Genomic DNA, 24,518 nt, shown 5'->3' with positions numbered 1-24,518 from the left:
TCAATGTTGAAAGTACAACACACAGCACACATAAGTGAAAACAAAGTGTGGGGCAGGTATATAGTGTAATAATAAATAATAAACACACCTCTTTTTTTAAGAAAATCCATTAAATGAAAGTAAGTTGTTTTTTAAGTTGTGTGGTTTTGTTTTCCTATTCTTTACCGAATATCTACATTTAAAAAGCCCACCCTGCATTGTACGAACCTCGGATATATTCAGAAATTAAATGAATAAACTCGCTAAAAAATAACGCATAGTATATGATACAATTAATTCTTTGGTGCGTTATAGAACTGTTTAGCCCTTTTATCATTATCTCATTTCATTTTATTAATTAGGCTTGTTAGAGAAATGTAACAACTACCAGAAATGTTAAAACGAGATCCAACAGTTATCACACTTTGGGTTTTGTTACATTTTGTTAAATAATACTTCGTTGTTCGTTGTTACGTTGTAACATTTCGGCCTCTAACAATGTTAACTATGGACACAGAAATGTTACATTTGAAAAAGGGTGGCCTATAAATCCGGACTAACCATATGCTAATGCAATAGGGCCTATCAACACCTGGCTGAGTCACCTGTCGCAGGGCACCTGCATGACTCTACCCTCCACCCTTATTTTGCTCTCTCAACCAACCACGCTCTCGGTTATTTTCCTCCCTCCGTTCTCCGCTTTAATAAACAGCGCTAGTCCCGCCTTTCACCGCCCCTTGGAGAGGGACTACGAGTTTAATGTTCCCCTCCTGCACTCCTTCGATACCCGGGGACTCATTTTACTTTAGCCCTCAACACTTTTATTTTTTGTGTTTTATCTTACCGACACTTCTAATCCCTTTCAAGAAGATTTGGACTACTACAGTTTTTTTTTATCCTCCCCTTTTCTTGGGTAACATTCAAGTAACAAGGTAAGGCCAAAGCAGGTTAGATAATGCGCGTTTAGTAACAGGTGTAAAGTAAACTTAGTTTACAAAACTTCTCGTTTACTGTTTTTTTCCCCTCCACGCTTATAACAGTTAAGTGTGAGGTATTGTGTCACGATTAGCAGGCAGGAAACAGGGGGGAGGACCCAAGTGCAGAATGACAAAATTTATTAACAAAAGATAAACAAAAACTTACGAGGAGAAAACTAAATCCAAAAACGAAGAACATCCAAAATCCAAAACCACGATGAGAAACTCCGGACCTTCAGGCATACAGGCCTTAATCAGTTCAGGTGGGCGACCCGGAGGCCGATCAGGCACGGGAGAGAGTTCAGGTGGTCGGCCCGGAGGCCGATCAGGAACGGGAGAGAGTTCAGGTGGGCGGCCAGGTGGCCGACCAGACATCGCAGACAGTTCAGGCGAGCAGCCGGTTGACCGGCCAGTGAAGGGCAGAACCTCCTCCAAGGGCCCAGGAGCCAGCCCGATCACAGACGAAGGAACGTCTGGTGTCGGCTGGACTGCCGAGGAGGAGACGTCAGATGTCGACTGGACTGCCGAGGAAACGTCGTTGGACATTGGCCGGATTGCCGAGGGAAGCTCAGGCGTCGGCCGGACCGCAGAGGAGATGTCGTCGGATGTTGGCCAGACCGCCGAGGGAAGCTCAGGTGTCGGCCGGTACAGCGAAGAGACGCCGTCGGGCATCGGCCTGTCCAGCGAAGAGACGTCGACTGGACACAGGCGGTGCTCTGCAGATCCAGGATCAGGAAGCACAGAGTGCTCTGCGGGATCAGGAACAGGAACTGGACACAGATGGCGCTCTGCAGGTCCAGGATCAGGAAGCACAGGATGCTCAACGGGATCAGAAACAGGAACAGGATCAGGAAGCACAGGGTGCTCAACGGGATCAGGAACAGGAAGCAGACAGCACTTTGCCGGAACAGGGACAGGTAGCAGACGGCGCTCTGCCAGAACAGGGACAGGAAGCAGACGGTGCTCTGCCAGAACAGGGACAGGTAGCAGACGGCGCTCTGCCGGAACGGGGACAGGAGGCAGACAGCACTCTGCTGGAACGGGGACAGGGGGCAGTCGGCGCTCTGCTGGAACAGGGACAGGGGGCAGTCGGCGCTCTGCTGGAACAGGGACAGGTAGCAGACGGCGCTCTGCCGGAACGGGTACAGGAAGCAGACGGCGCTCTGCCGGAACGGGTACAGGAAACAGACGGCGCTCTGCTGGAACAGGGACAGGAAACAGACGGCGCTCTGCCGGAACGGGTACAGGAAGCAGACGGCGCTCAGCCGGAACGGGTACAGGAAGCAGACGGCGCTCAGCCGGAACAGGGACAGGAAGCAGACGGCGCTCTGCCGGAACAGGGACTGGAAATGGACAGCGCTCTGCTGGAACAGGGACAGGAAGCAGACGGGGCTCTGCCGGAACAGGAACAGGAAGCAGATGGGGCTCTGCCGGAACAGGAACAGGAAGCAGAGGCTCTGAGGCACCATGAGGCTAAAGCCTGGACTGAGGCCTGAGTGGTGGTCTGGGTTGAGGACTAGGCCGAGGCCTGGACCTGGACTGAAGCCTGAGCCGAGGCTTTGTGGAGCCTTCTGGCTCCAAGTATAAGTCCATTAAAAAGTCCACCAGAGCATCAGAGGATATGGAGTCCGGACACCGTGTTGCCCGGCCTTGTCTCCTCCTACCTCTTGTACCAGGGAAAAAAGCAAGCCTTGTCCCCTCCCAGGGAGAAGGGTTATTCAAACAAAAATCTTCTGCTGGGTCCATGTATGGTCGGTTCATTCTGTCACGATTAGCAGGCAGGAAACAGGGGGGAGGACCCAAGTGCAGAATGACAAAATTTATTAACAAAAGATAAACAAAAACTTACAAGGAGAAAACTAAATCCAAAAACGAAGAACATCCAAAATCCAAAACCACGATGAGAAACACATTCCAGGACGACAGACCACGAGACATTGACAAAACATGACAATACAATACAATGAACCGACAAGAAACTGAGGCAGACACAGAGACTAAATAGACATGGGGTAATCAGACACAGGTGAGACTAACGAGACAGGTGAGGAACATCAGGGTAATCACTAAGGCGGGAAACACAAGGAACAAAGAACACAAGACCAGAACACTGAGGACAAGTACAAAGTACAACCTGACACCACAACCAAAACCAGATATACAAAATAAAACAGGAAACACTAATGACTAGACTTAAAACACAAGACCAAACTAAGAAACTGAAAACACAAGTAATAGGAAAACAAGCCTACAGACAACATCGAAGAACACAAGGACACAGGGAAACACACTAAGGACTAAATGAAACTAGAAGAACCAGAAACAAAACCATACCATGACAGTACCCCCCTCTTAAGGGACAGCTCCCAGATGTCCCAAAAACCATCCCAGGGTGGGTGGAGGGGGTCCGGAGGAGGGACTCCGGACCTTCAGGCATACAGGCCTTAATCAGTTCAGGTGGGCGACCCGGAGGCCGATCAGGAACGGGAGAGAGTTCAGGTGGTCGGCCCGGAGGCCGATCAGGAACGGGAGAGAGTTCAGGTGGGCGGCCAGGTGGCCGACCAGACATGGCAGACAGTTCAGGCGAGCAGCCGGTTGATTGCTGTGATGAGTCAGGGCATTGCAGAGGAAATGGGAAGCAGAGGGCTGTGAATGTATTGGAAGAATTGAACAGTGTGGGTTTGTAGATGCATACACAAATGGTTCCCTGTAAGAGAAGAAACATCCAATTGTTTTTAATAACATAATGGCTCTACTCTCAAACCCCTTACTCTCTCCAAACTTACTTTGCATTTCCTCCAGTCTATCTGTGTGTGTGTGTGTGTGTGCATGCATGTGTGTGTTTACCATGTAAACAGACCAGTCTCTTTGTGTGACAGGCACAAAGAGACTGGTCTGTTTATATAGTAAAATGTTTAAATAGTAAATTCCGTACTATTGAGCGCACCTGGATATAAGCCGCACCGGCTAAAAATAAGTAAATAAATGTATTTGTACATATATAAGCCGCACTTGATTATAAGCCGCAGGTGTCCACGTTATAACAAGAGCTATTTACACAGACGTAGGCTACCGGTAACATCCGCAAATACTGTAGCGTCCGTACGGACGTTAAAGGACGACGAGAGCGTTCAAATAATAACTTTTAATAACCCGATCACTGTCGGCCGTGACCACGCCGTTTACAGCAGAGAGCAACACACATAACTTGCCGTAACAATCCAACTCCCCCAGCGTTCTCTCATACAGCCACTCAACACGTTCTCGCTGGTGCATTCACTGACTCTCCACATAATCGGAATTATGAATACATTATCAACTACTGACTTTACAACATGAACCGTTACAATACGAAGCCTAGCCGACGGTGTCTGTAACACGGCTGATGAAAAAGATGACCGTAATATATTTCACAAGAAAAAGTCCATCCATTCACTGCCTCAGAATGACTTCATTACTCACTTCCTCAGTCTCTGTTGTCGCTGTCAGTGTCATCTTAACGTGCAGCAGCTCTGTTAGCTTCTTTGACAGCCAGGTCGATCGCCTTTAACTTGAAAGCTACATCATATGCATTTCTCTGTGTGTTTGCCATGATGAGGGTGCGTGCATGAAGCGCAAAATGACTGATATTAAGATCCGACGTGACGAAGTCAAATGTTTTTGCGGCAGAAGCTCATTGTCCCCCATAAAAAATCCATGCATTAGCCGCACCGGAGTAGAAGCCGCAGTGCTCGAAGTGTGAGAAAAAAGTAGCGGCTTATAGTCCGGAATTTACGGTACTCTGAACTCAGCCCCTAAATAGTTTTCCCCCCACCTCTTTTCTGCTTGATCAACATCTGTTCTCTACTGACTGTTTGAAAGGAAGATTACACAAAGAGCCTATTTCCCACCCTCCCCTGCAGGTAAACGACAACAGCATGACAGCTTTTCCTGAAACGGTCTTTTGTCATTGCTCTACGTGACACAACAATCTTTACAGTTATGAACCAGTTTGGTTTATAGTAGGAAATCTGTCAATGTTGAAAGTACAACACACAGCACACATAAGTGAAAACAAAGTGTGGGGCAGGTATATAGTGTAATAATAAATAATAAACACACCTCTTTGGTAAAAGGATATAAACATTTTCTTAAATAACATTTCAAGATTTGCTTACACTTCCAATTGTTTACTTGGAATAATCCAGGATTAACATTAACTCTTGGACTTAAGAAAATCCATTAAATGAAAGTAAGTTGTTTTTTTGTTTTTGTTTTTTTTTTAAGTTGTGTGGTTTTGTTTTCCTATTCTTTACCGAATATCTACATTTAAAAAGCCCACCTTGCATTGTACGAACCTCGGATATATTCAGAATTTAAATGAATAAACTCGCTAAAAAATAACGCATAGTATATGATACAATTAATTCTTTGGTGCGTTATAGAACTGTTTAGCCCTTTTATCATTATCTCATTTCATTTTATTAATTAGGCTTGTTAGAGAAATGTAACAACTACCAGAAATGTTAAAACGAGATCCAACAGTTATCACACTTTGGGTTTTGTTACATTTTGTTAAATAATACTTCGTTGTTCGTTGTTACGTTGTAACATTTCGGCCTCTAACAATGTTAACTATGGACACAGAAATGTTACATTTGAAAAAGGGTGGCCTATAAATCCGGACTAACCATATGCTAATGCAATAGGGCCTATCAACACCTGGCTGAGTCACCTGTCGCAGGGCACCTGCATGACTCTACCCTCCACCCTTATTTTGCTCTCTCAACCAACCACGCTCTCGGTTATTTTCCTCCCTCCGTTCTCCGCTTTAATAAACAGCGCTAGTCCCGCCTTTCACCGCCCCTTGGAGAGGGACTACGAGTTTAATGTTCCCCCCCTGCACTCCTTCGATACCCGGGGACTCATTTTACTTTAGCCCTCAACACTTTTATTTTTTGTGTTTTATCTTACCGACACTTCTAATCCCTTTCAAGAAGATTTGGACTACTACAGTTTTTTTTTTATCCTCCCCTTTTCTTGGGTAACATTCAAGTAACAAGGTAAGGCCAAAGCAGGTTAGATAATGCGCGTTTAGTAACAGGTGTAAAGTAAACTTAGTTTACAAAACTTCTCGTTTACTGTTTTTCCCCCCCCACGCTTATAACAGTTAAGTGTGAGGTATTGTCGTTGAAAGTGTTGTTAGGGAACCTGTCCATTCATATGGTTGTTTTTACTGAAAGCTCAGAGTCACATGAAACCTCTTGAGATGCACCTGTGTAGCAGGTTGCTGTGCTGCGTTCAGGTCCTTAGAGAATTCTCTTCAAAGAAAAAAGTGAACATGATAAGGCTACTCAACCTAGACGTGGGTTGATTCTCATATAAATGTGTCCTACTTATACTGTCAGTTTTGTATCTTATTTCAAGATAGTCATTGTATTCTCAAAGCTTTTTGTTTGGAGCTTTTTCAAACCTTTTGTTTTTCTCTGTTTAATCTGATAAAGAAATAGCTACTTTATGACGTTACACAATGCAGGGTTTTTTTACAACCCATTTCATGCACTGTGATAGTTAAAGTGAGATAAGCTGAACCATGGAACACTGCCAGTTGAAAAGAGGGCATATCACGCCTGCGACCTAATTGTTCACATGATAATTTATGACACCACAGTTTGCAGCTTTTAGGAGGGGAACATTTGATCTCAAACTCTTAAAAGCACTTGAATTCATTTGTTTTATCGCCGAAATCCTGTAGCAGAAATGCAAAACTGTCACCTTGTGTTTAAGATGCTAGTGTCTTCCTTCATTGTCATTACACTGTGGTGGCTTGACTGGGATTAATAGTTCCTCTGGAGACCCTTTGTGATGTTGGTTGAGCAATCAGACAGTGCTGTGTGTGCCATGAGGTGTGCCTTTACCTAAAGCCTTGTTATAACAGTAAACGTATAAACCACCTGGACTCAGATCGGCTGCCATCTCTCAAAAATGGTCTCTGTGTTAAGGTTGTCAATATAATAAACGTCATCCTGAGTTATAACTGTGGGCAAGGTATCGCCTACTGCAACTTTCAGATCCTTCATTTACATAGTTTTACTTTTCTACTGCACAACTTTGCTTTGCACATTGCCTTCTCATTTTCAGTGCGTTGTGTTAAGCAAGTATCGTTGATAGTTACTCGATACCTTGCTGGGTTGTGTCGCTGCAGTGTTTTATTTGTTTACATGATGCAAAAACTCTTTACTGTTGGGAGGATGGAGGTCGTCTCACCTGTTGTCATGCGTTGATCATTGTGGCGCAGTGAGGCGCAGTTAGTTCAATGAAATGGAGGGAAGAAGAAATAGCCTTTAAAGTCATCAGATGACATGGAGAAAGGGGCGATGATAGTTTGATGGTTTCTGGTGCATACGGAAGTGACAAAGCGAACAGAGTTCATACAGAGGGGGTTTCTTTCCTCATGCTGAAGGATGACGAAGGAGGCCATTTTCAAACCCTATTTAATGTGTATTTATACAAACGAATGCCACCTTTTTTTGTGAAGGCTTTGGCCGTATTCTCTGGACAGTTTTAGTCGTATGCTGCAGAATGTTTCAGCCCATTTGGTCCTTGTATCTTTTATCCTGTTAATGCTTTCATTTTAATGCTTAAAGCCGCAGTGACGTGACACCCAGCCGTTCTTGCCCTTCCAGGGACCTCATTTTGCTTCCGTTTGCAGCAAACAAACCCAAGATAAGTTAGTCACACTCACACATGAGACAGACTCAACGGTTTTGATCTGACTAGTATGTGACTCAGTATCAGCTGTTGGGAGAAGAATTTGCCCTCCCTGCACGAAGCGTTGAGATAATGAACCCCCACTGTGCATGCAGCAGGGCTGCCCCTCCTGCTGTGCTAAATGTAGATTATGTCAGTCTAGATTACAGTATTAAAGAAGGATAATTACTATATAATAACCAGCTTGCATTACTGTTAATGGATGAGCATCCTTCCTGTGGAGGCTGTAACCCTTTACACACAATCCACAGCTGCAATACAGGCCAGTTCATCAGAGACTGAGTTAGTGATGAGTATTATTCACAAGGTGTGCTTCACTTACCTGAATCAACCAATAAATGCCAATATGTAACATTTATGTATGAGAACATTAAAAAAAAAGTTTTTCTGCATTAAATAGATAAATAATGCATTTGAAACATTAGATGCTGTTGTTTAAATCTGTGCCATAAAAATGTAAAGTCCATGTGAAAGATGAACTAAAGGTGACTTGTAAGTAAGTAATAATAATAACAACAACAACAACAACAATAATAATAATAATAATGAATTTTATTTTTAAAGCACTTTACATTTTTTCAATCTCAAAGTGCTACAGGATAAAACAATATGAGAGAAACAATATGAATGTGCCCTAACGTTGTTCAGTCATTGCAGTCAGGATACAAAGTGAGATAAATCAACAAATCATGTGTGCTTATTCGAGCCCGACTGATTAATTGGCTGATTTTAGCATATCAAGTCACCGTTGGTATTGGCAACTTTTTTTAAAAAACGTTTTTTTTTTCGGGCTTTTCTGACATTATTTGAGAGAGAGTCGATAGTGACGGAAATCGGGAGAGAGAGAGAGAAAGAGAGGGGATTGACATGCGGGAAAGGGCCTCAAGCCGGAGTCGAACCCGGGCTGCCAGCGTGAGGCCTCCATGCATGGCCACCATGCCTCCATGTGCGTTGACGCATGTGCCTGCCACTGCGCTACAGACGTGTATTGGCAACTTTTGTTGCAGATTTGCATTGATGAAACTACAAACTGGCCGTTCTTTTCCAACCAGCACAGTGTCAGATGGATTACAACAAACATCATCACTCTCCACAGTGTCGAGTAGTGATGCTCGTTCATGCACGGATACTTGTCAGTAGAATACCCATTGTTTCTTCATCATATAACCTGCTGTAACGCCTGAATTTCTTCATTGGGGATCAATAAAGTTATATCTTATCCTTTCCACACGTTTGATAACTGCAAACGAGGGATCAATACAAGAAGTGCTCGTGTCTATGTTTATCTATTGCTGCAGATCGAAACATAGATCAAAGGAAGAGTGGCCAAAATATGCCAAATGGTGTTAAAGGTGGAGCGTTGGGGTTGCTGGATAGCCTAGTGATCATGTCTCGCTCCCCATGTCCCGAGGCAATCGTCCTCATTGCAGCGACGGTGGGTTTGGAAAAAAAAAAAAAAAGATTCCTGTCATACATGCTAGTTAGCTGATTCAGTTATTCACCAGAGTTTATGTAGCTGTCAAATGGTTTTCTCAGATCACAGTACTGATAATTCAAACAATTCTCCCAACTCTTTAAAAAAAATATGAATCATCCGTTTGAATAGTTTTTCTTTTGTTCTGCTTTTTCCACTTCTATGTTGTCCTCAGATCAGCCTGCTTGTGCGTAGTCCTTCATTTTTTAATCTCGATAATTTCCTCAGCTCCCCCTGAGAGCTGAGTAACCAAACTCCATTGTCAGTAATTTAAGTCATGACGCATCGCAGTCCTCAGTAGACAGACGCTGGTTTCTATAGTTACCACCGACAGTCTGGCCTGAGAAGTGTTTGTAACTCTATCATCAGGACATCGCTCTACAAAATGGCCACCACCTTGAGTACGCTTCCTCCCAGGCCCCAGCTGTCTTAAAAGAAACTTCATATTGAGGATTAACAGGTGGCTGATGCACGACAGTATACAACCATGTGAAGATCACCTGTTTGAAGCCTTGTGATTCGTAGCTTATTCAAAGCCAAACCTACAAATACTTTGCAGCCTACTCTGATTGCAAGGATTTTAGATTGTGGGGAAAAAAAGAACATCTAAAGTCCAAACAGGTTTGAGCGGAGAGAATGTGTTAGTCATTGCAGATTGAAAAGATGGATAATTGATCGCCCTCCGTAAAGTGGTTTCCAGTGTAGATGATTAATCGGAGCGAGAGGGACACAGAGAGTGTAGGCATATAGGACACAGGCTACGACGTGGTGGCATGATAAAGGCTCATTGTGCATTGAGCGGCCGGAGGTTTAGAATGACGTTGGTGCTACCCACACCATGTCAGTGATGGCTGTGCATTGTGAGTGTGGAGGGATGAAGGGCTGAAATCGAAATGTGGAGAGAGAAAGTTGATTAGGGAAGCTAAATAATGGAGGATTAAAACATGTAACCGTGGCGATGCTGAGAGGTTTTGTTCTCGTGTTATTATTCTCTGTCTCTTTGACAGAACTGGGACGAGGTGGAGTTTATAATCATTTCTAAGCCTGAAATATTGATTGCAATGTAAGAATGTTTATTATTTAAAAATGTGTTTTTATTGTTTTTAAAGGGTAGGTATAATTGTATGATGACACTACAAACATACTTTTTGTCTGATAAATGTTCTTGTCAGGCAATTACATGGTTCTTTTCTCTATCATTACAGCCATGCTACTACCCTCATCACTACTCCTCCTCCTCCTCCTCACCTGGAGCCCCAGTGCATCATGGGCAGCTAAAGTGATTGTGGTCCCGCCCATCATGTTTGAATCCCACCTCTACATCTTTAAAACGCTGGCCACAGCCCTGCATCAGGAGGGCCACGAAACCCATTTTCTAATATCCGAGGGCCGGGAGGTTCCCCCTTCTTCTCACTATCATTTTCAGCGCTACCCTGGGATCTTTAACAGCACCACAGCTGACAATTTCCTCCAGTCTAAAGTGTCTAACATCTTCTCAGGCCGCCTCACATTTCTAGAACTGTTTGACATTCTTGACCATTACTCTCAGAACTGTGATGCTGTGGTCGGTAACACCGAGGTAATGACTCGCCTGAAGGAAGCCAAGTTTGACCTGCTGCTGGTGGACCCGAATGAGATGTGCGGTTTTGTGATTGCTCATATCCTGGGTGTACAGTATGCGGTGTTCAGCACAGGCCTATGGTATCCTGCTGAGGCAGGTGCCCCGGCTCCACTTTCATATGTTCCTGAATTCAACTCATTGCTGACAGACCGCATGACTCTGCTCCAGAGGATCAGCAACACAGCCGTTTACCTGGTGCAACGCTTTGGAGTCCATTATATAGCTTTACCCAAGTATGACAGGATTATGAAGAAGTACGGCGTGAAGCCTCAGGTGGCCATGGCTGACCTCGTGCAGGGCAGCAGGCTTTGGATGCTGTGCACTGACATGGCTTTGGAGTTCCCCAGGCCCACCCTGCCTCATGTGGTGTACATAGGAGGCATCCTTACCCAGCCGCCCAACCCACTGCCACAGGTCAGTACACACACAAGCAAATCCAAACACAAAGACAGCATACAAGCCAATGACGAGATTGTCTTGGAGGGATCACTTTAAGGCATGTCCTCACATTCATTCATACTTCATTAAAACACTCTCTGTCATCCTTATTATTCTATGAAATATGCAGCCCATGGCTTTACGCACACATTATTTTTTTTTATTATTTTTTTTTTATTATTAACAACAGTATAACCATGTGTGAAAATCTGTTTGTGACAAATTCAGGTCATCTAATCGTATTTTGTCTTATACAATTTATCATCATACTATCCAGCACAACTATGGAGTCTTAATTGTTGTGTTTGGTCAGTTCATACACAAAAAGAAATGCTCTTTGTTTCTTGGTCCATATGCAAAAAAAGTGCTTTACATAAGATAAGGGCTGTGTTGTTGTTGTTGTTGTTTATCAAGTGTGTGGCCTGTATCCAACTGCCTTGAATTACCAGGCTTCTATTTAGTGTACGAGGGTTGGCACGTCACAATGGGGATATTCAAATCCTTACCTTACCTCTCTTTACAATTTAGTATTTGTTTTGGGATGTAACCGTGCTTGTACTCTTTCCCATTTCTTGTATATCCTACTAGCTTACTTCCTAGACAATGCTTGGATGAGGATGGGTTTGGGTTGCATAGATGTGGTCGATTTTTAAGCAGAGAGGGATTGGAGTCCGGGAGAGCAGAGGCGGTTGATGACGGGTGCTTAGTCCAGCTAACGTTCGGATGCCGCGAGCGAGGACCGTCGGTATCTACTGTGGGGGTTTTTTGGAATGCCATCCCAGCCAATAGCGAGCATTGTGCCATGTTTTGTGGAGGGAGTCATAATGGAAGTGTGGTGGGAGAAGGAGACCATTGTTCCAGGCAGTGCTCTGGGGACACTGAGACTCTTTTATGGGGTCACTGAGGCTGCGTTGTGGGGACAGTAGGGCCCAGTGTGCCCCTGAGGTTGCTCCGTGCCAGGTCCGACCACAGCTGGACCGTTTGCCTCCCTCCCTCTACCCATCCTCCACTTCTTCCCCTCCAACATGGCTGCGTCCTGATCCATCTTTAGCAACCGTCAGTTCATATGTTTTATCTCTGAGTGTTATGGTGTGGCTGTGCAACGACCCCAATTATTCAAAACAGTTCTCCTATCTTTAAAATAGACACTGTCTGTCAGGCCTGTGACACCAAAGTAATGATGGCTTTGCTGTTACCAGTTTTAGACTGGAGCTTCGTGCTGGCATGCAGAAGAACATTTGTTACATGTGATTGCTGGCTCCTGTGGTGAGGTTTGTGTAATTTGATGGTGTTGCTAATTTTTCTTAATCAGTTGGGCTGAGAATCCAGCAAGCCAAGTTTCCCCACCCATACAATAAAGTTTATCTATCACCTCACCATTCCCTTAGCAGCCTAGCCTTTGTTTTTTTTCAAGTTAAGTTATTAGTTTATAAAGATCATCCATACAGATGTGGTTTTGTACAATACCACTGTTTTGTCGAGAGTAAGATGGTGGGCGATCTCTTCAAAAAAAAGGTGCCACTCGCCAGCCCTATGTTTAAAGCTGTAAAGCAGTGACTCAAAAGAGATACAATTTTGATTCCCAATTAACTGAAATATAAAGTTTTAGAAAACCAGCGAGTCACAGAACATCTTGAGTCAAAGTTCTGATCCCCGCCCCCCCATCCCCTTAAAGCCAGAGTACCGTGCACTCGCAGACTTTAGTGACATCAGGTGAGCAGAGCATGAGTCAGTTAGGGCTTGTCAAGATAGGGAAAACTATCATGACATCACATGTTATTTGGTGTGACATTAAACAGAAACAGACGAACTCTATTGGGTCTTACGCTGCAGTGTTAATATACAGAAACAAATTTTAACAAACACATTTTTCAAGATTTTTATTTATGTGACAAATAAAAATCTTGAATTAAAATCTTGAATTTTAAAATTCAGAGAAGCCACTGATGTCAATCCTTTGTCAAATTTACCTGATAACACAAAACAATGTAAATAAGTTACAATTAAATCATAAAATTTCCTTGTACTTTATCACAAGACATTAAGGAAACCGGCTCTGTTGAAGTGCTAGCTTCTCTGACAACAACACACATTGTTGTCAGAGACGTTTCGATCCCGGTCTGTTTTCTTTTTTATTATTATTATTATTTTTTTTTGTTTGGACAAGAGAAAGTAGGCAGTTTTATGGCACCCCCACACTGCTGTTTTGAACGCCCCTGGGTTTGCCAGATATGAGAGCAGTCTACCGACCTATAAAGCCTCAAGCACTTATTTAATAAGCTCCAATATTTAGGATAAATATTGAAAGTTCTTTTGAAAAATGGAGAGTTTGGAAGAATGCAGAAAGGTTTCAAGACTCATGTAGCGCTGGCCAAACACTGAAGCTTCCCCATCCATTACATGACAACCGGCGTGTGCATTGAGGTGGGTCCAATGAGTGTGGACTGCATTATCCATTTTAAACTTTACGTGTCAGAGTTACAGATTGCTTCTTTAAATGAAATTAAAGTGCCACCGTCAGTGAATAATTTGCCTACATGTTGCCACTTACAGTCTCTGGGAGTTCTTCCCCTCAACATATTGGTGGTTTACTTGTCACGTTTCAAAATCTACTGCATACTACACCATTATACAAGCATTATTTTTCTGTGTGGAGTCCCATGGGAATGTCCGCAGATAAGCACTCACACACTTATCAAGAACATGCCTTCAAATATTTGAGTGTGGAGATTGTGATTGGGTCATGAACAGGATGTAAGTCTATGAGATAGAGCACAGGGATCTGTCCTTCTGGAAAAAAGATACGGATCCTTTTACAAAAAGTGAACAACCATGATACTATTTAGTTAGTATGAAATGATGACGTAAAATGCCCTTGTGGTTATAAGATTACAAACAGCAGGCTCATTTAATCCTTACTCTCACTTCTGAGTCATTACTTTGTGTTTAACAGCTTCATGCATTATTGGACACTTTTGTAAAACAAGAACAACTGAACCAGGACTGTCAGAACTTTGAACTTTGATACAACACTAGTCAGAATCAAACAATGTCGATGTCTGTTAAAAAACCATGGCAACCAAAACAGAATCCTAGACCCCCAACATCAGATCATTTCTTGTTTTCAGTAAGGTTTAACACCCATGTACTGCCATTAATCCCAGAGAACAGATGTGTTTGAAGAACACATTGTTGAATTAGTGGTAAACTTGACCCGTATAGATCTGGCTAGAAAGCAGTAAAGATAGCAACCACAATATTGAACGTTTCTTTGCAGGATCCGTTTGGTAGTTGCTCACATCTTCAACACACGTAATCATACAGAAGACAGAGTTGAGCGATTACATTACAGTGGTCCCATTATTACTTAACTTTTGGTTATTTGAAAGTTTTCATACACATAAATGAATACATTTTGAAAGGCATGTTAAGGTAAAAAAAAAAAAGGACTAAAAACGTGAATAATAACTTGAAAAACAAACAACCAGACTACAGCACAAACAACACTTTTAAAATGAGTTTGCTTTTCGCACTCATTGTCCGTCTCGTCTGTTTCCACAGGACTTTGAGGCCTGGGTGAATGACACAGCGGAGCATGGCTTTGTGGTTGTGTCGTTTGGTGCTGGGGTCAAGTACCTTTCCCATGACATCGCTCACAAACTGGCCGGAGCCCTCGCCAGGCTGCCCCAGCGCGTAGTGTGGAGGTAAAGTTGATTTCCTTTACTCAAACTCTGCTCATCTGTCACTGTAGAAGATTTCCAACAGTGTAAACTTCATGTGCTTCATGACTTCGCTCGGCTTTGCCCTACGCATTAGACATTTTAGGTATAGGGTGAACGGTCTGTTCAGCCTCGGTACAAAGACACACTACAATATAAAGGCAGAATGTTGTTCCTCTGGCATTCTGTGTCTTGAGACCAAAGTCCATGTTCCCTCTTCACATCTTTTATCTGAGGTCACCCGGATGATAACACAGCATGGAGGAGCAGATTCTGACCTTAAAGCTTCCCCCTTCTTATCTTTGGAAAACTTGACATAAAAATGACTAATGAGTTCACAAAAACGTGGGTCCCTCACAAACATCAGCCCACAGGCCCGTGCTGCATTTTGACCTGTATTCACGTTGTGTTGACATAATCAGAACATGATGTTCTGATTAATTATATGTGGTATGTGTGTAGTTACCTGCTGTTCATGTAAAGTAACCTAGATCAGCTTTGAGCAATAAAATACTTTACTTAGTCTACATTAGCATCCATGTTGTTTTTATTTATGACTTAATGCTCTGATCTGATGATCTGAAGATGATCACACGCTATGATATCAGCCTAACGCTACTAGGTCATTATATAAACAGCAGGTACTGACAATAATGGATCAGAAATCCTTCTAAAGAAACACGATAAACTGAGCTTTGACAGTTTTGTAAACTAAATATGTAAACTTCATGTCAAGTTTCTAAATATGTGAACAACCTCGCTCCAGAAACAATCAGTCAGTTAGTAAGACAAATAAACAGAATTCAGAACAAGGGCAAAGTGTAGAGCACCAAAACACAGAACTACAGTTACTCACCCTAACCCCTAACCCAGAGGACCTCACTCGTGGAACACGTCAGCATCTGAAATAAACCAAAAGTGACAGAGCTCAAGGTTTTTTTTAAAAGAGTGGCTGAGAGTGAAGCAAGTGTGTGAGCATTGAATGTTTCTTAGAATCAGCGGTTTACAGGTTCATTTTATTTAGTCTCAAGTTTGTATTGAGTTCATATTGTCTGTAATTGTATAGCATCACCGTTTCTGTCATAGCCTATAATTTAATAATTCTGTTTTAATCCTTAAATCCGGGGACAGCGACTGGGCTAGGAGCCTGTATTCAAGGCATCGACTTTGTATTTGACATATGAAGCAATATCCCTGCATGGGTCCTGGACAAATAGACAAATGAAATAATTAAATGAAATAGGATACGATTATATAATTTGAGGTACAAGACATTAGTGAGCGTTCGTGTCGGACAGTTTGCACACATGAAGCTGAGTTCACATCAGAAACAATGTATAAGAAAATGTTTATCACACAACAGCCATGTTCTACAAGATCGACAAAATCAAAGAAAAATACAACAACACCATAACACTAATGCACAACTCATAGAGACGGAAACACCGTTTACAGTTGGGTCGAGTGGGTCAAAAACATGTAAATAAATGTATATGAATGTAGCGGGGCTGTTACCCACAAAGCTCGGTGACTTTGTAACTGCTTGTGAAAGATAAACATAAGCATCAGCGTTATCTCTGCATGTGATGCAGATTTGCATGTTCCGGCTGAAATAATAATGAGTAAGCTTTCAAAGAGTTATCTAAATAGTTTGCGCTGACCAAATGAGGGATGGAGATAGGTGTGTCCAAAAAAAAAAAAAAAAAAAAATCTTATCTCTCGTAATTATTTACCCAGCAACAATCCATTGTTCATGACCTGAGCAAAGAAATCTCAAGTTTCACAGCGCTTTGAAATTCAAACACCTGTTAATGCTTAACACTCCTCTCTGAATAGTTCAGAGTCTTTGAGTTACCGTCCCCATTCACTCTCATAGTTTGTCTAATCTTTATTCAAGTTGTGTTTATATTAACGCAATAGAATACCTGAAAATGCCAATCCAGTCTGGATTATTATTCAAGCCTGAAGGAGCCTTTGCCCTATGACACACATACACTCAGTGCTGTGGACTCTCCTACAGGTATATGGTGCAGCTAGGTGGAACAGAGATATGTCTGTGCAGAGGTCGTTGGTTCGTCTAGAAGGTTTGAAGGTCCCATATTCTGTGTTTTCTGGTTTTATATGCTCTTTAGTGTGTTTTCCAGGTGTCTTGTGCGTGACAAATTCAAAGTCCTCAGAAAGACGTCTTCTCCTACATCCTCATGTTAGCAGTAGCTAGCCCCCCCCCCCCCCCCCCCCCCCCATGAAATTTGCCAGTGGGACGTCACTGCATCTAAAATCTCACATGTACAGACATCCTAATCAGTTACCCGTCCTCATGCCTACTTTTTTTTTGCACGTTTTTTCTTTGTGTATTTTTTCCTGTTTTCACTTTTTGCATTTGTGAAGCACCCTGTAAATAATTGTTTTAAAAGTGCTATATAAATAAAGACATACTTACTTACTTATTAAAGCCCATTGGCTCGTTGTAGTAAGACCAAGCTTGTGCTGCATGCCCATGTGACATCCGTGCTGAGCGAATTGACTAATTAGAGCCGACCAATCAGATCAGACTAGGCCCCCGTGGGGGCTTTAGAGCATTGCATACACAGGCAGATGAGAGAGCCTGCATGGAGCGGCAGTAAATGACAACAGACACTTTTTTTCCAAACATTAGCGATTGTGAACGTACTTTAGTAGACACATAAATTAGATAACCCCAAAAGAGCACAATATGGGACCTTTAATGTTACAAACCCACTACAACACTATTTATCATGATGTCTTACCTGACAGAACGGCCAAGTAACCTTTGATCAGGTCCCCTCTGTGCCACATATGACAGTAAATAAATCAGGATCATAAACTCATTTTTGCTTTTGTCACTTTTCAGTCCCTTTGTGGAAGTTTGGAGTATTTTCACATCTGTGAGTTTTAGGTCTAGTTTTCAGCTTCATTTTAAGCATCATGGTTGAATTGTAATAGCTCTCGTTTTCACAGCTGAGTTAACATTATGTTCTTTAAATGCTGTTAGACTGGCAAATGTGCCTTTTAAAGTTGCCTTCTGAAGAGTTTAGAGGTTAAACCCTAGACACCACATGGTACATGTAAACGGCCAATAGCGAGACAGAAGCGACGTGACTACGTAACAGGTTCATGCTATCCAATGAGGAACAGATTTCAGAGGAACCACATAAGTGTGAGAGGAAGTGTAAGGAAATCACCCAAAGGCAGAGAAGTAATCATAATATGACTTTGGTTTAATCAGTTACAGTAGGAAGGGAGTCTGTTATACAAACAGGAACATGGAACTGCCATCAGAGACGAAGAGGGTGAAGAGTCAAGCTTAGATCAAGTATAATCCCTCGTACAGTCGGGATACGATACATATCGTGATACGCATTGATTTTAAATAAATGAAATAAAATAATAAATGTACGGTAAGTAGAAATAAATAAATAAAATAGCCATGTCCTACACAGAACTCAATACAGAAGCTGTTACTGTGAAAGATGAGGTCGAGGTCTAGAAGCCTGCTGCAGCACGCCAGGAGCCAAGTTAAACCACAGACACACTTCATCAGAAAGGTTTTGGAGGATGAAGATCATGCTGGGCAGAGTCCTGTCCTCAGGCTAACGTGGTTGTCAAATAGCTTGTGGACTAAAACTGTTGTCATGACAATCATGTCCTGGATTTACCTATTCATGCAAGGTTGGCTGCAGAATAATGTGAGAAACATTTGAATGTGAAGGTGTAAAAGTGAAAATGAAGCACATTCTTTTGCTGTAGAGCTCTCTGTTTTCTTTGCAGAGATGTTAAACAGTGATGTTTTACCTGACCTGCCGACACGCTCCAACACTTTTGAAGTGTCAGATTGTATCCTGGCTTGTCGTGACTCCTCCAAACCAAGAGGATGGAGAAAGGAAGAGGGCCAGCGTGAGGGACAGGGACAAGGCCAGATGAATCGTGTCATTGATAATTGGCCGCATGAATGTGGACTTTGATTGGCAGCACAGTGAATTGGTGCTTTGTTGAAGAGAGAAAGAGAGATGAAAGGGTCTGAGTTGGAAAGGAAGGAGACAGAGATGAACGGATGGGGTTTGTATAATGTAGCATACATATGCATTGTGTGTAGCATTTGTCGAAAAATGCCTCGCCACACACACACACACACACACACACACACACACACACACACACACACACACACACAACTTAAAACGCAATCAAACATACACAGAACACTGTACACATTCAAGCCGTCCATAGAGGAAAAAAACCTAAATGTCTGTGACCAGACAGGCGAAGCCTTTCAGCTTTGTGTTTAGGGTAGATCCATGTACATTGAATTCTCCTTTGTTGACTCTCTGCATCATATGTAAACGTCATGCAAAGATGATTCACTTAGTCTTTAAACAACTTTGTTCACTTTGTTACAGTGCATACAGTGCATACAGGCCTTTGTGCATGTTTGGGTTCCAAACACTGATCGCACTCAAAAATCTGTTGAAAGTATTACTTTGGCTCAAAACAGATCTGCCAGGTGACTGGTTGTTCCAGTTTCAGTAAAACAGATACACATATAAACTGCACACCCTAAGGGGCCGTCTTTTGGAAACTAAAGTGTACAAAGCAAACACTGTATACACTAAATGAACAAGTTAATCCATTTTAAAACCAAGTCGCTCTCATAAGCTGTTCTACCAAGACCTTCTGTGTTGACAAATTACAAAAGTATGTCAATTATCCTGTGTGACCAGTTGCTCTGACTGATTAATGAGCAACGTGAAATATGACTGTTTACTAGATGTTCAGGGCAGCATTATCTGCTCTGAAGTGACACCACTCACACTATCTAAACTGTATCGAAAACATCATTTTTTTTATTTCCCTGTTTCCCTTTTTTTAGATTCTCTGGAGTTCCACCCAGTAACCTTGGCAACAACACAAAGCTTGTTGATTGGATGCCTCAGAATGACTTATTAGGTGAGAAAACACTACATAGAGTTTACTTACTTCAACTTCTCTGATCAAAAGTTATATTGACATATGGAGTGAATGCATTGCACCATATGAAGTGAAATGTATAATACAAAAATGTTTACACCTTAAAAATAAACAGTCGGCTTTGCATACGAGCTTTTGTGTGGTTAGGTTTTGTTTACCTACTTATTAACTTCAATGTTATGAAGAATGAGAAGGTATGCGCAAATTTACACAAGTAGGAAGAGGAATGTATAGCTCCATTCATTTGACAGCTTGCATTGTCTTCTGCATTGGTGTAAGGCACGTTTTGTTGTTAGACTGCAAATACTCAAATATAAGGCCATGTCTGGTATTTTGAAGGGACAATAGAACTTCTTTATCTGCTGTCATGGTTCAATCTGCATTCAATGTTGAGGGGTGAAATGAGAAAATGAGAAAAAAACTAGTGTGAGCACATTCAAGCATGAAGAAGATCCTTTGGTATGAATTGTTGCCCTGTTTAAAAGAAAGTTGTTCACAGGGAGCCGAACAGTGTGTGGAACTTTTTTTAATTTTTTTATTTGAGGCACAAAGGACCAATTTTTCATCACAAATGTCATAAATGCAGTGAACCTCATGTACTGTCACATGCAGTTAAATTGACCCATATCCTTTCATTTTACAGTTTAATTTTTGGGCCTTTATTTAAAGATGTAACAGCACCCTACTATTTGCATTTTTCAATTGTTTTAACTGAAGTATGCCCTTCAGTGTTCTGCATCCTGAGAGAGGATGTGTGTTTTAAAGCTTAAACAGGTTAAAGTTGTTTTGTTGTATTCAGCGCCAGAAAACTGTCAAACTTAAAAGAAACATAAATAATGCTGGAACAATGAAGGGCAGGGCATGATAGTTTTGGCTGTCTTTTTTTTTTTTTTACATTGTTAACAACAGTAAAATGAAACTTTTTTTTTTTTTGTGAGCTCTAGTGCAATAAAAAAGCGAAACATTAACAAACACGTACTCAGCAAAGTCATGAAGAAATTAGACAACCAGCACAGACGATGAAAACATCACTAACATCACACATGCCTCCTGCTTTACAGGCCACGCCAACACCAAAGCCTTCCTGAGTCACGGTGGTCTGAACAGCATCTACGAGGCCATGTACCACGGCGTGCCGGTTGTCGGTGTGCCTTTATTCGGTGATCACTATGACACTATGACTCGTGTGTCAGCCAAAGGCATGGGTATCATGCTACACTGGAAGTACATGAGCGAAGAAGACCTGTACACAGCCCTGACCAGCGTCATCAAAGACAACAGGTTAGATTTCTTCCACACTGTTTGATGGGGGAACGTCACACGCACTCCTTTGTTGTTTTAGTGTAATTGTTTAGCAGTGCCCTCTGGTGACCATGTATGGGGGGCACAACTCTTTATCTTTCTTTCACACATGGCCGTACTCTGACTATATGTGTCCTTGTTTCATACCTCTGTCTCTCCCTGCCTAGGTATCGGCAGCAAGCCCGTGTCCTCTCCAACATCCACAAAGACCAGCCGGGCCACCCTGTGACCAGAGCCGTCTACTGGATCAGCTACATCCTCCGTCACCACGGTGCCAACCACCTTCGCTCAGCCGTGTACGATGTGTCCCCCTTCCAGTACTTCCTGGTGGATGTGGTTCTCACCGTCGGGTCTGCCCTGGCTCTGACCATCTTTGCCTTGCGATGGTTGGTGGGACGGTTCCGGGGGAACGTCAAGGACCAGGGCAGAGGAGTTGACGTCGTCAGGGATGAGAGTACCGTGGCTAATGGACATTGTCATAGCGAGAGCATTGCAAACGGGAAACACAAACGCAATGGCTCCTTGAAAAACGAAAAGAAGATAAATTAATGTTTGTAACGGCCAAGAGGGAAGAAGAAGTAGAAGTTGCCCCAAGGACTCAGCTCTGGGATTGATTTAGTGGTTTTTATATAAGCTTTGATGGGAAGCTTTTCATTTGTCTGCGTCGGGAGGCTGTAGGATCACAGAGCAAGGCTATGGGTGCTCAAATCTGTGTGTGTGTGTGTGTGTGTGTGTGTGATGTATGTGTGTGCACTGAGGCGAATTTAACAAACTCCTAACAGCAGCAGCTACAGTGATACTATACCAAATTAGAAAGTCCTTAAGGAGGAAGCATAGGACAGACACAGTGGAGGACATCTACACGCGTCTCTTGCCTTCCTGCATGCTCTCTGTCTTCCTCACCAGTGGAAGGATGACAAAGACAGGAAATCCTGAGCGCCAACCCCTCACCGTCGGAACAAAACACGATACACAAACTGTTGAATTATTTAGGATTTTACTGTTTTTAACCGCCGAAAAAAAAAGTCTGGTAAAAACTGTAAATAGTAGACAAATCTATTTATTACTGTATAAATGTCTTTTAATGATGGACCTTATTAACCGTAATCTTATCATTAATCCATTTCATGTTTCTGCAGTGTGATAGCATGATTGTAAATGTACACTCCCTCCTCTTGGCTAACATTGCGCTGGTTATGTTGGTGAAAAACAGTCAGTTTAAGTCTGCATGCTGCTTTCTGCTGTGGCATCATCCACAGTATTCACGGTGGCTCTGCTTTAAAAATCCACAATAGTGCTGACAATATTCCTCAATTTTCTTTCCCCCCTTTGCACCTGGTAGTGCCAACCTGTGACTACACTTAAGAGTGAAAAGCCCAATTGTCTCCTTCCTGACAGTTTGCTCTCGTAAAGAAAAGCCCTATTGACTGCTGTTTGGCATATCAGCGTGAAAAGGATGATTGTGTTATTATCTCCAGATACAATAATGCTAACTACCAAAGATACTGTGGATAGTCCCAGCGAGAACAGACATGTGCTCAGACTCGTCCAGTCAGGTGATCAGGGATGAGTCAGAGCATTATTGATTCATGATAACTCCCTTCACGAGTCCCACATCTCAAGTCTGCGTCCCTCTTCTGTTTATTTATTAATAAGTACGGAGTCATCACTTGATTGCCATGTTTAGTGCTGCACTTGGCTTCTCACGTCATCCCTCTGTGATTGACTTATTTTTTCACATACTGTAGGTCTTATGGGTTTAGACGTTTGAGGCTGATGTCTATGTAGAGCCTGTTTTCTCACAGTAACACTGTGTGCGAATGATTCATTGTAACGCTGATATTTGTGTATGGAGAATGCTCAAAAAGATAATGTGTGCTTGTTAGAGTGTACTGTACAGCTTTAGACTGAGTTTGTGTATATGAGATTTGTGTCTTTTTTTTTTTTTCTCGCCCACTGAAAGCTAGCTTTTTTGGGCCTATTCTGTGAAGTCATGTCATCATACTGAGTGTGAGCCCATGCAAAGTTTTTTGAAGTCTGAAGGTTTTTCAGTCTGAACACTGACGTTGCCTTGCCTAGTTGTTTTTTTTTTTTTTCGTTTTTTTTCGGTCTTGTTTGTCAATCCACATTGTTTTTCTTTAGTTTCTCCGCCTTATTTCACATGAAGGAAACGTTTAGAGAAGGAAGGAATGAAGGAATTTGTTTCTGCAACAGACGTTAACTACACAGCTTCTGTAATTCATGTATCCAAGTTCAGTATAACAGGAGGAGTTCCTTGTACAGTTTGTCGGGATAAAAGGATATTTTGCTCATAGACATCTCAGAATGCGAGGTATTTGTGAACACGGGACACAAATATCGCTCAAACACTTCATGATGCACAGTTTGTTAATCCAACACGCCATACAGATACGATATTTCCCTCCTTTGTTCCACAAAAAAATCTACTGTATAAAGTCTCAAGTCGCAGCCTCAATTGGAATTACTATTTGAGATGTATTCACATGGAAAATATGAAGTAAATGTAAAAAAAAAAAAAAAAAAAAAACTTGTCAAAGTTGTTGGGGACCTAACCTCCAATCTAAATGCTTCCAGTATGTTCACACATCCTCTCTGATCATTAATGTTTCGTGATCTCCCTTTCTCTGTGAGCTGCCATTACACCTGCACAGCCTGACCCAGCCCCGCTGAAAACACACACGACTGTTTTACTTGAATCATCATCATCATCATCACCTGAAACAACTGCAGCTGTTGTGAGAGCTGGGTGGGCCTGCAGGCGCTAAACAAGCTATGAACAGAGTCTGGTGAGAAAGGACTTTTTTTTCTTTTTTTGAAGACGTAACTAACTTTATCCATTATTATTTCAGTATTAATTTCAAAACCCATAACAATGTTCAGTGTCCATCTTGGTACGTTGCTGAACTTCATCTTCAGTCTGTCACGTCTCTTGTTGTTGTCCTTCATCAGCTTGAAGACGTTCTTTATTCTGTCGTCGATAACAGCACACTTGCTTGTTCCACTTGTCCACCTCTTTGTCTCACTCCTGACGTCCCAGTGTTTTCGGCTGTCTTTGTACTCTTGTCCTGTTTCCCCGAGTCCACTTCCTAAATATGATCTCCGTTTAACTTGCTTTTCTATTAAAAATACTTCATTGTACTTTGATTTTAAAATGACGTAAAGTCCTCCGTTTTTCTGTCACGAGTGTCCATGTTGTAACTATGTAAACAAAATACTAATGCTGAATAAAAATGACATATTTTGTTTGCACA

At 42.3% G+C, this 24,518-nt stretch overlaps 2 protein-coding genes across 3 annotated transcripts; one reads left to right on the top strand and one right to left on the bottom strand.

Moving 5' to 3' along the window:
- Positions 1-714: 714 nt before the first annotated feature.
- ugt8 (UDP glycosyltransferase 8) lies at positions 715-24,518 on the top strand. Of its 2 annotated transcripts, none has more exons than XM_079337056.1 (6): positions 715-911; positions 10,386-11,215; positions 14,801-14,943; positions 19,847-19,923; positions 21,006-21,225; positions 21,414-24,518. In XM_079337056.1, exons 2-6 carry the CDS (start codon positions 10,388-10,390, stop codon positions 21,793-21,795), a joined length of 1,650 nt encoding a protein of 549 aa, XP_079193182.1. In that variant the 5' UTR covers positions 715-911; positions 10,386-10,387; the 3' UTR covers positions 21,796-24,518. The 2 variants fall into 2 exon arrangements, with proteins under 2 accessions (XP_079193182.1, XP_079193181.1); XM_079337055.1 differs by lacking the exon at positions 715-911 and adding an exon at positions 5,780-5,998.
- Positions 1,210-2,425, bottom strand: LOC306819994 (uncharacterized protein; the record flags this gene model as incomplete). Its single annotated transcript, XM_079337620.1, has 2 exons — positions 1,210-1,775; positions 1,827-2,425. The coding sequence occupies 2 exons, from the start codon at positions 2,423-2,425 to the stop codon at positions 1,412-1,414; spliced, it is 963 nt and encodes a 320-aa protein (XP_079193746.1). The 3' UTR covers positions 1,210-1,411.

The sequence above is a fragment of the Symphodus melops genome (assembly GCF_947650265.1).
Source record: "Symphodus melops genome assembly, chromosome: 2".
Taxonomy (NCBI): domain Eukaryota; kingdom Metazoa; phylum Chordata; class Actinopteri; order Labriformes; family Labridae; genus Symphodus; species Symphodus melops.
This window is presented reverse-complemented; position numbering and strand designations above follow the sequence as displayed.

Coding starts and splice junctions, on each gene's coding strand:
- ugt8 (XM_079337056.1), top strand. CDS start 10,388: ATGCTACTACCCTCATCACTACTCCTCCTCCTCCTCCTCACCTGGAGC. Junction 11,216..14,800: donor CGCCCAACCCACTGCCACAG/GTCAGTACACAC, acceptor CTGTTTCCACAG/GACTTTGAGGCCTGGGTGAA. Junction 14,944..19,846: donor CCCCAGCGCGTAGTGTGGAG/GTAAAGTTGATT, acceptor CCCTTTTTTTAG/ATTCTCTGGAGTTCCACCCA.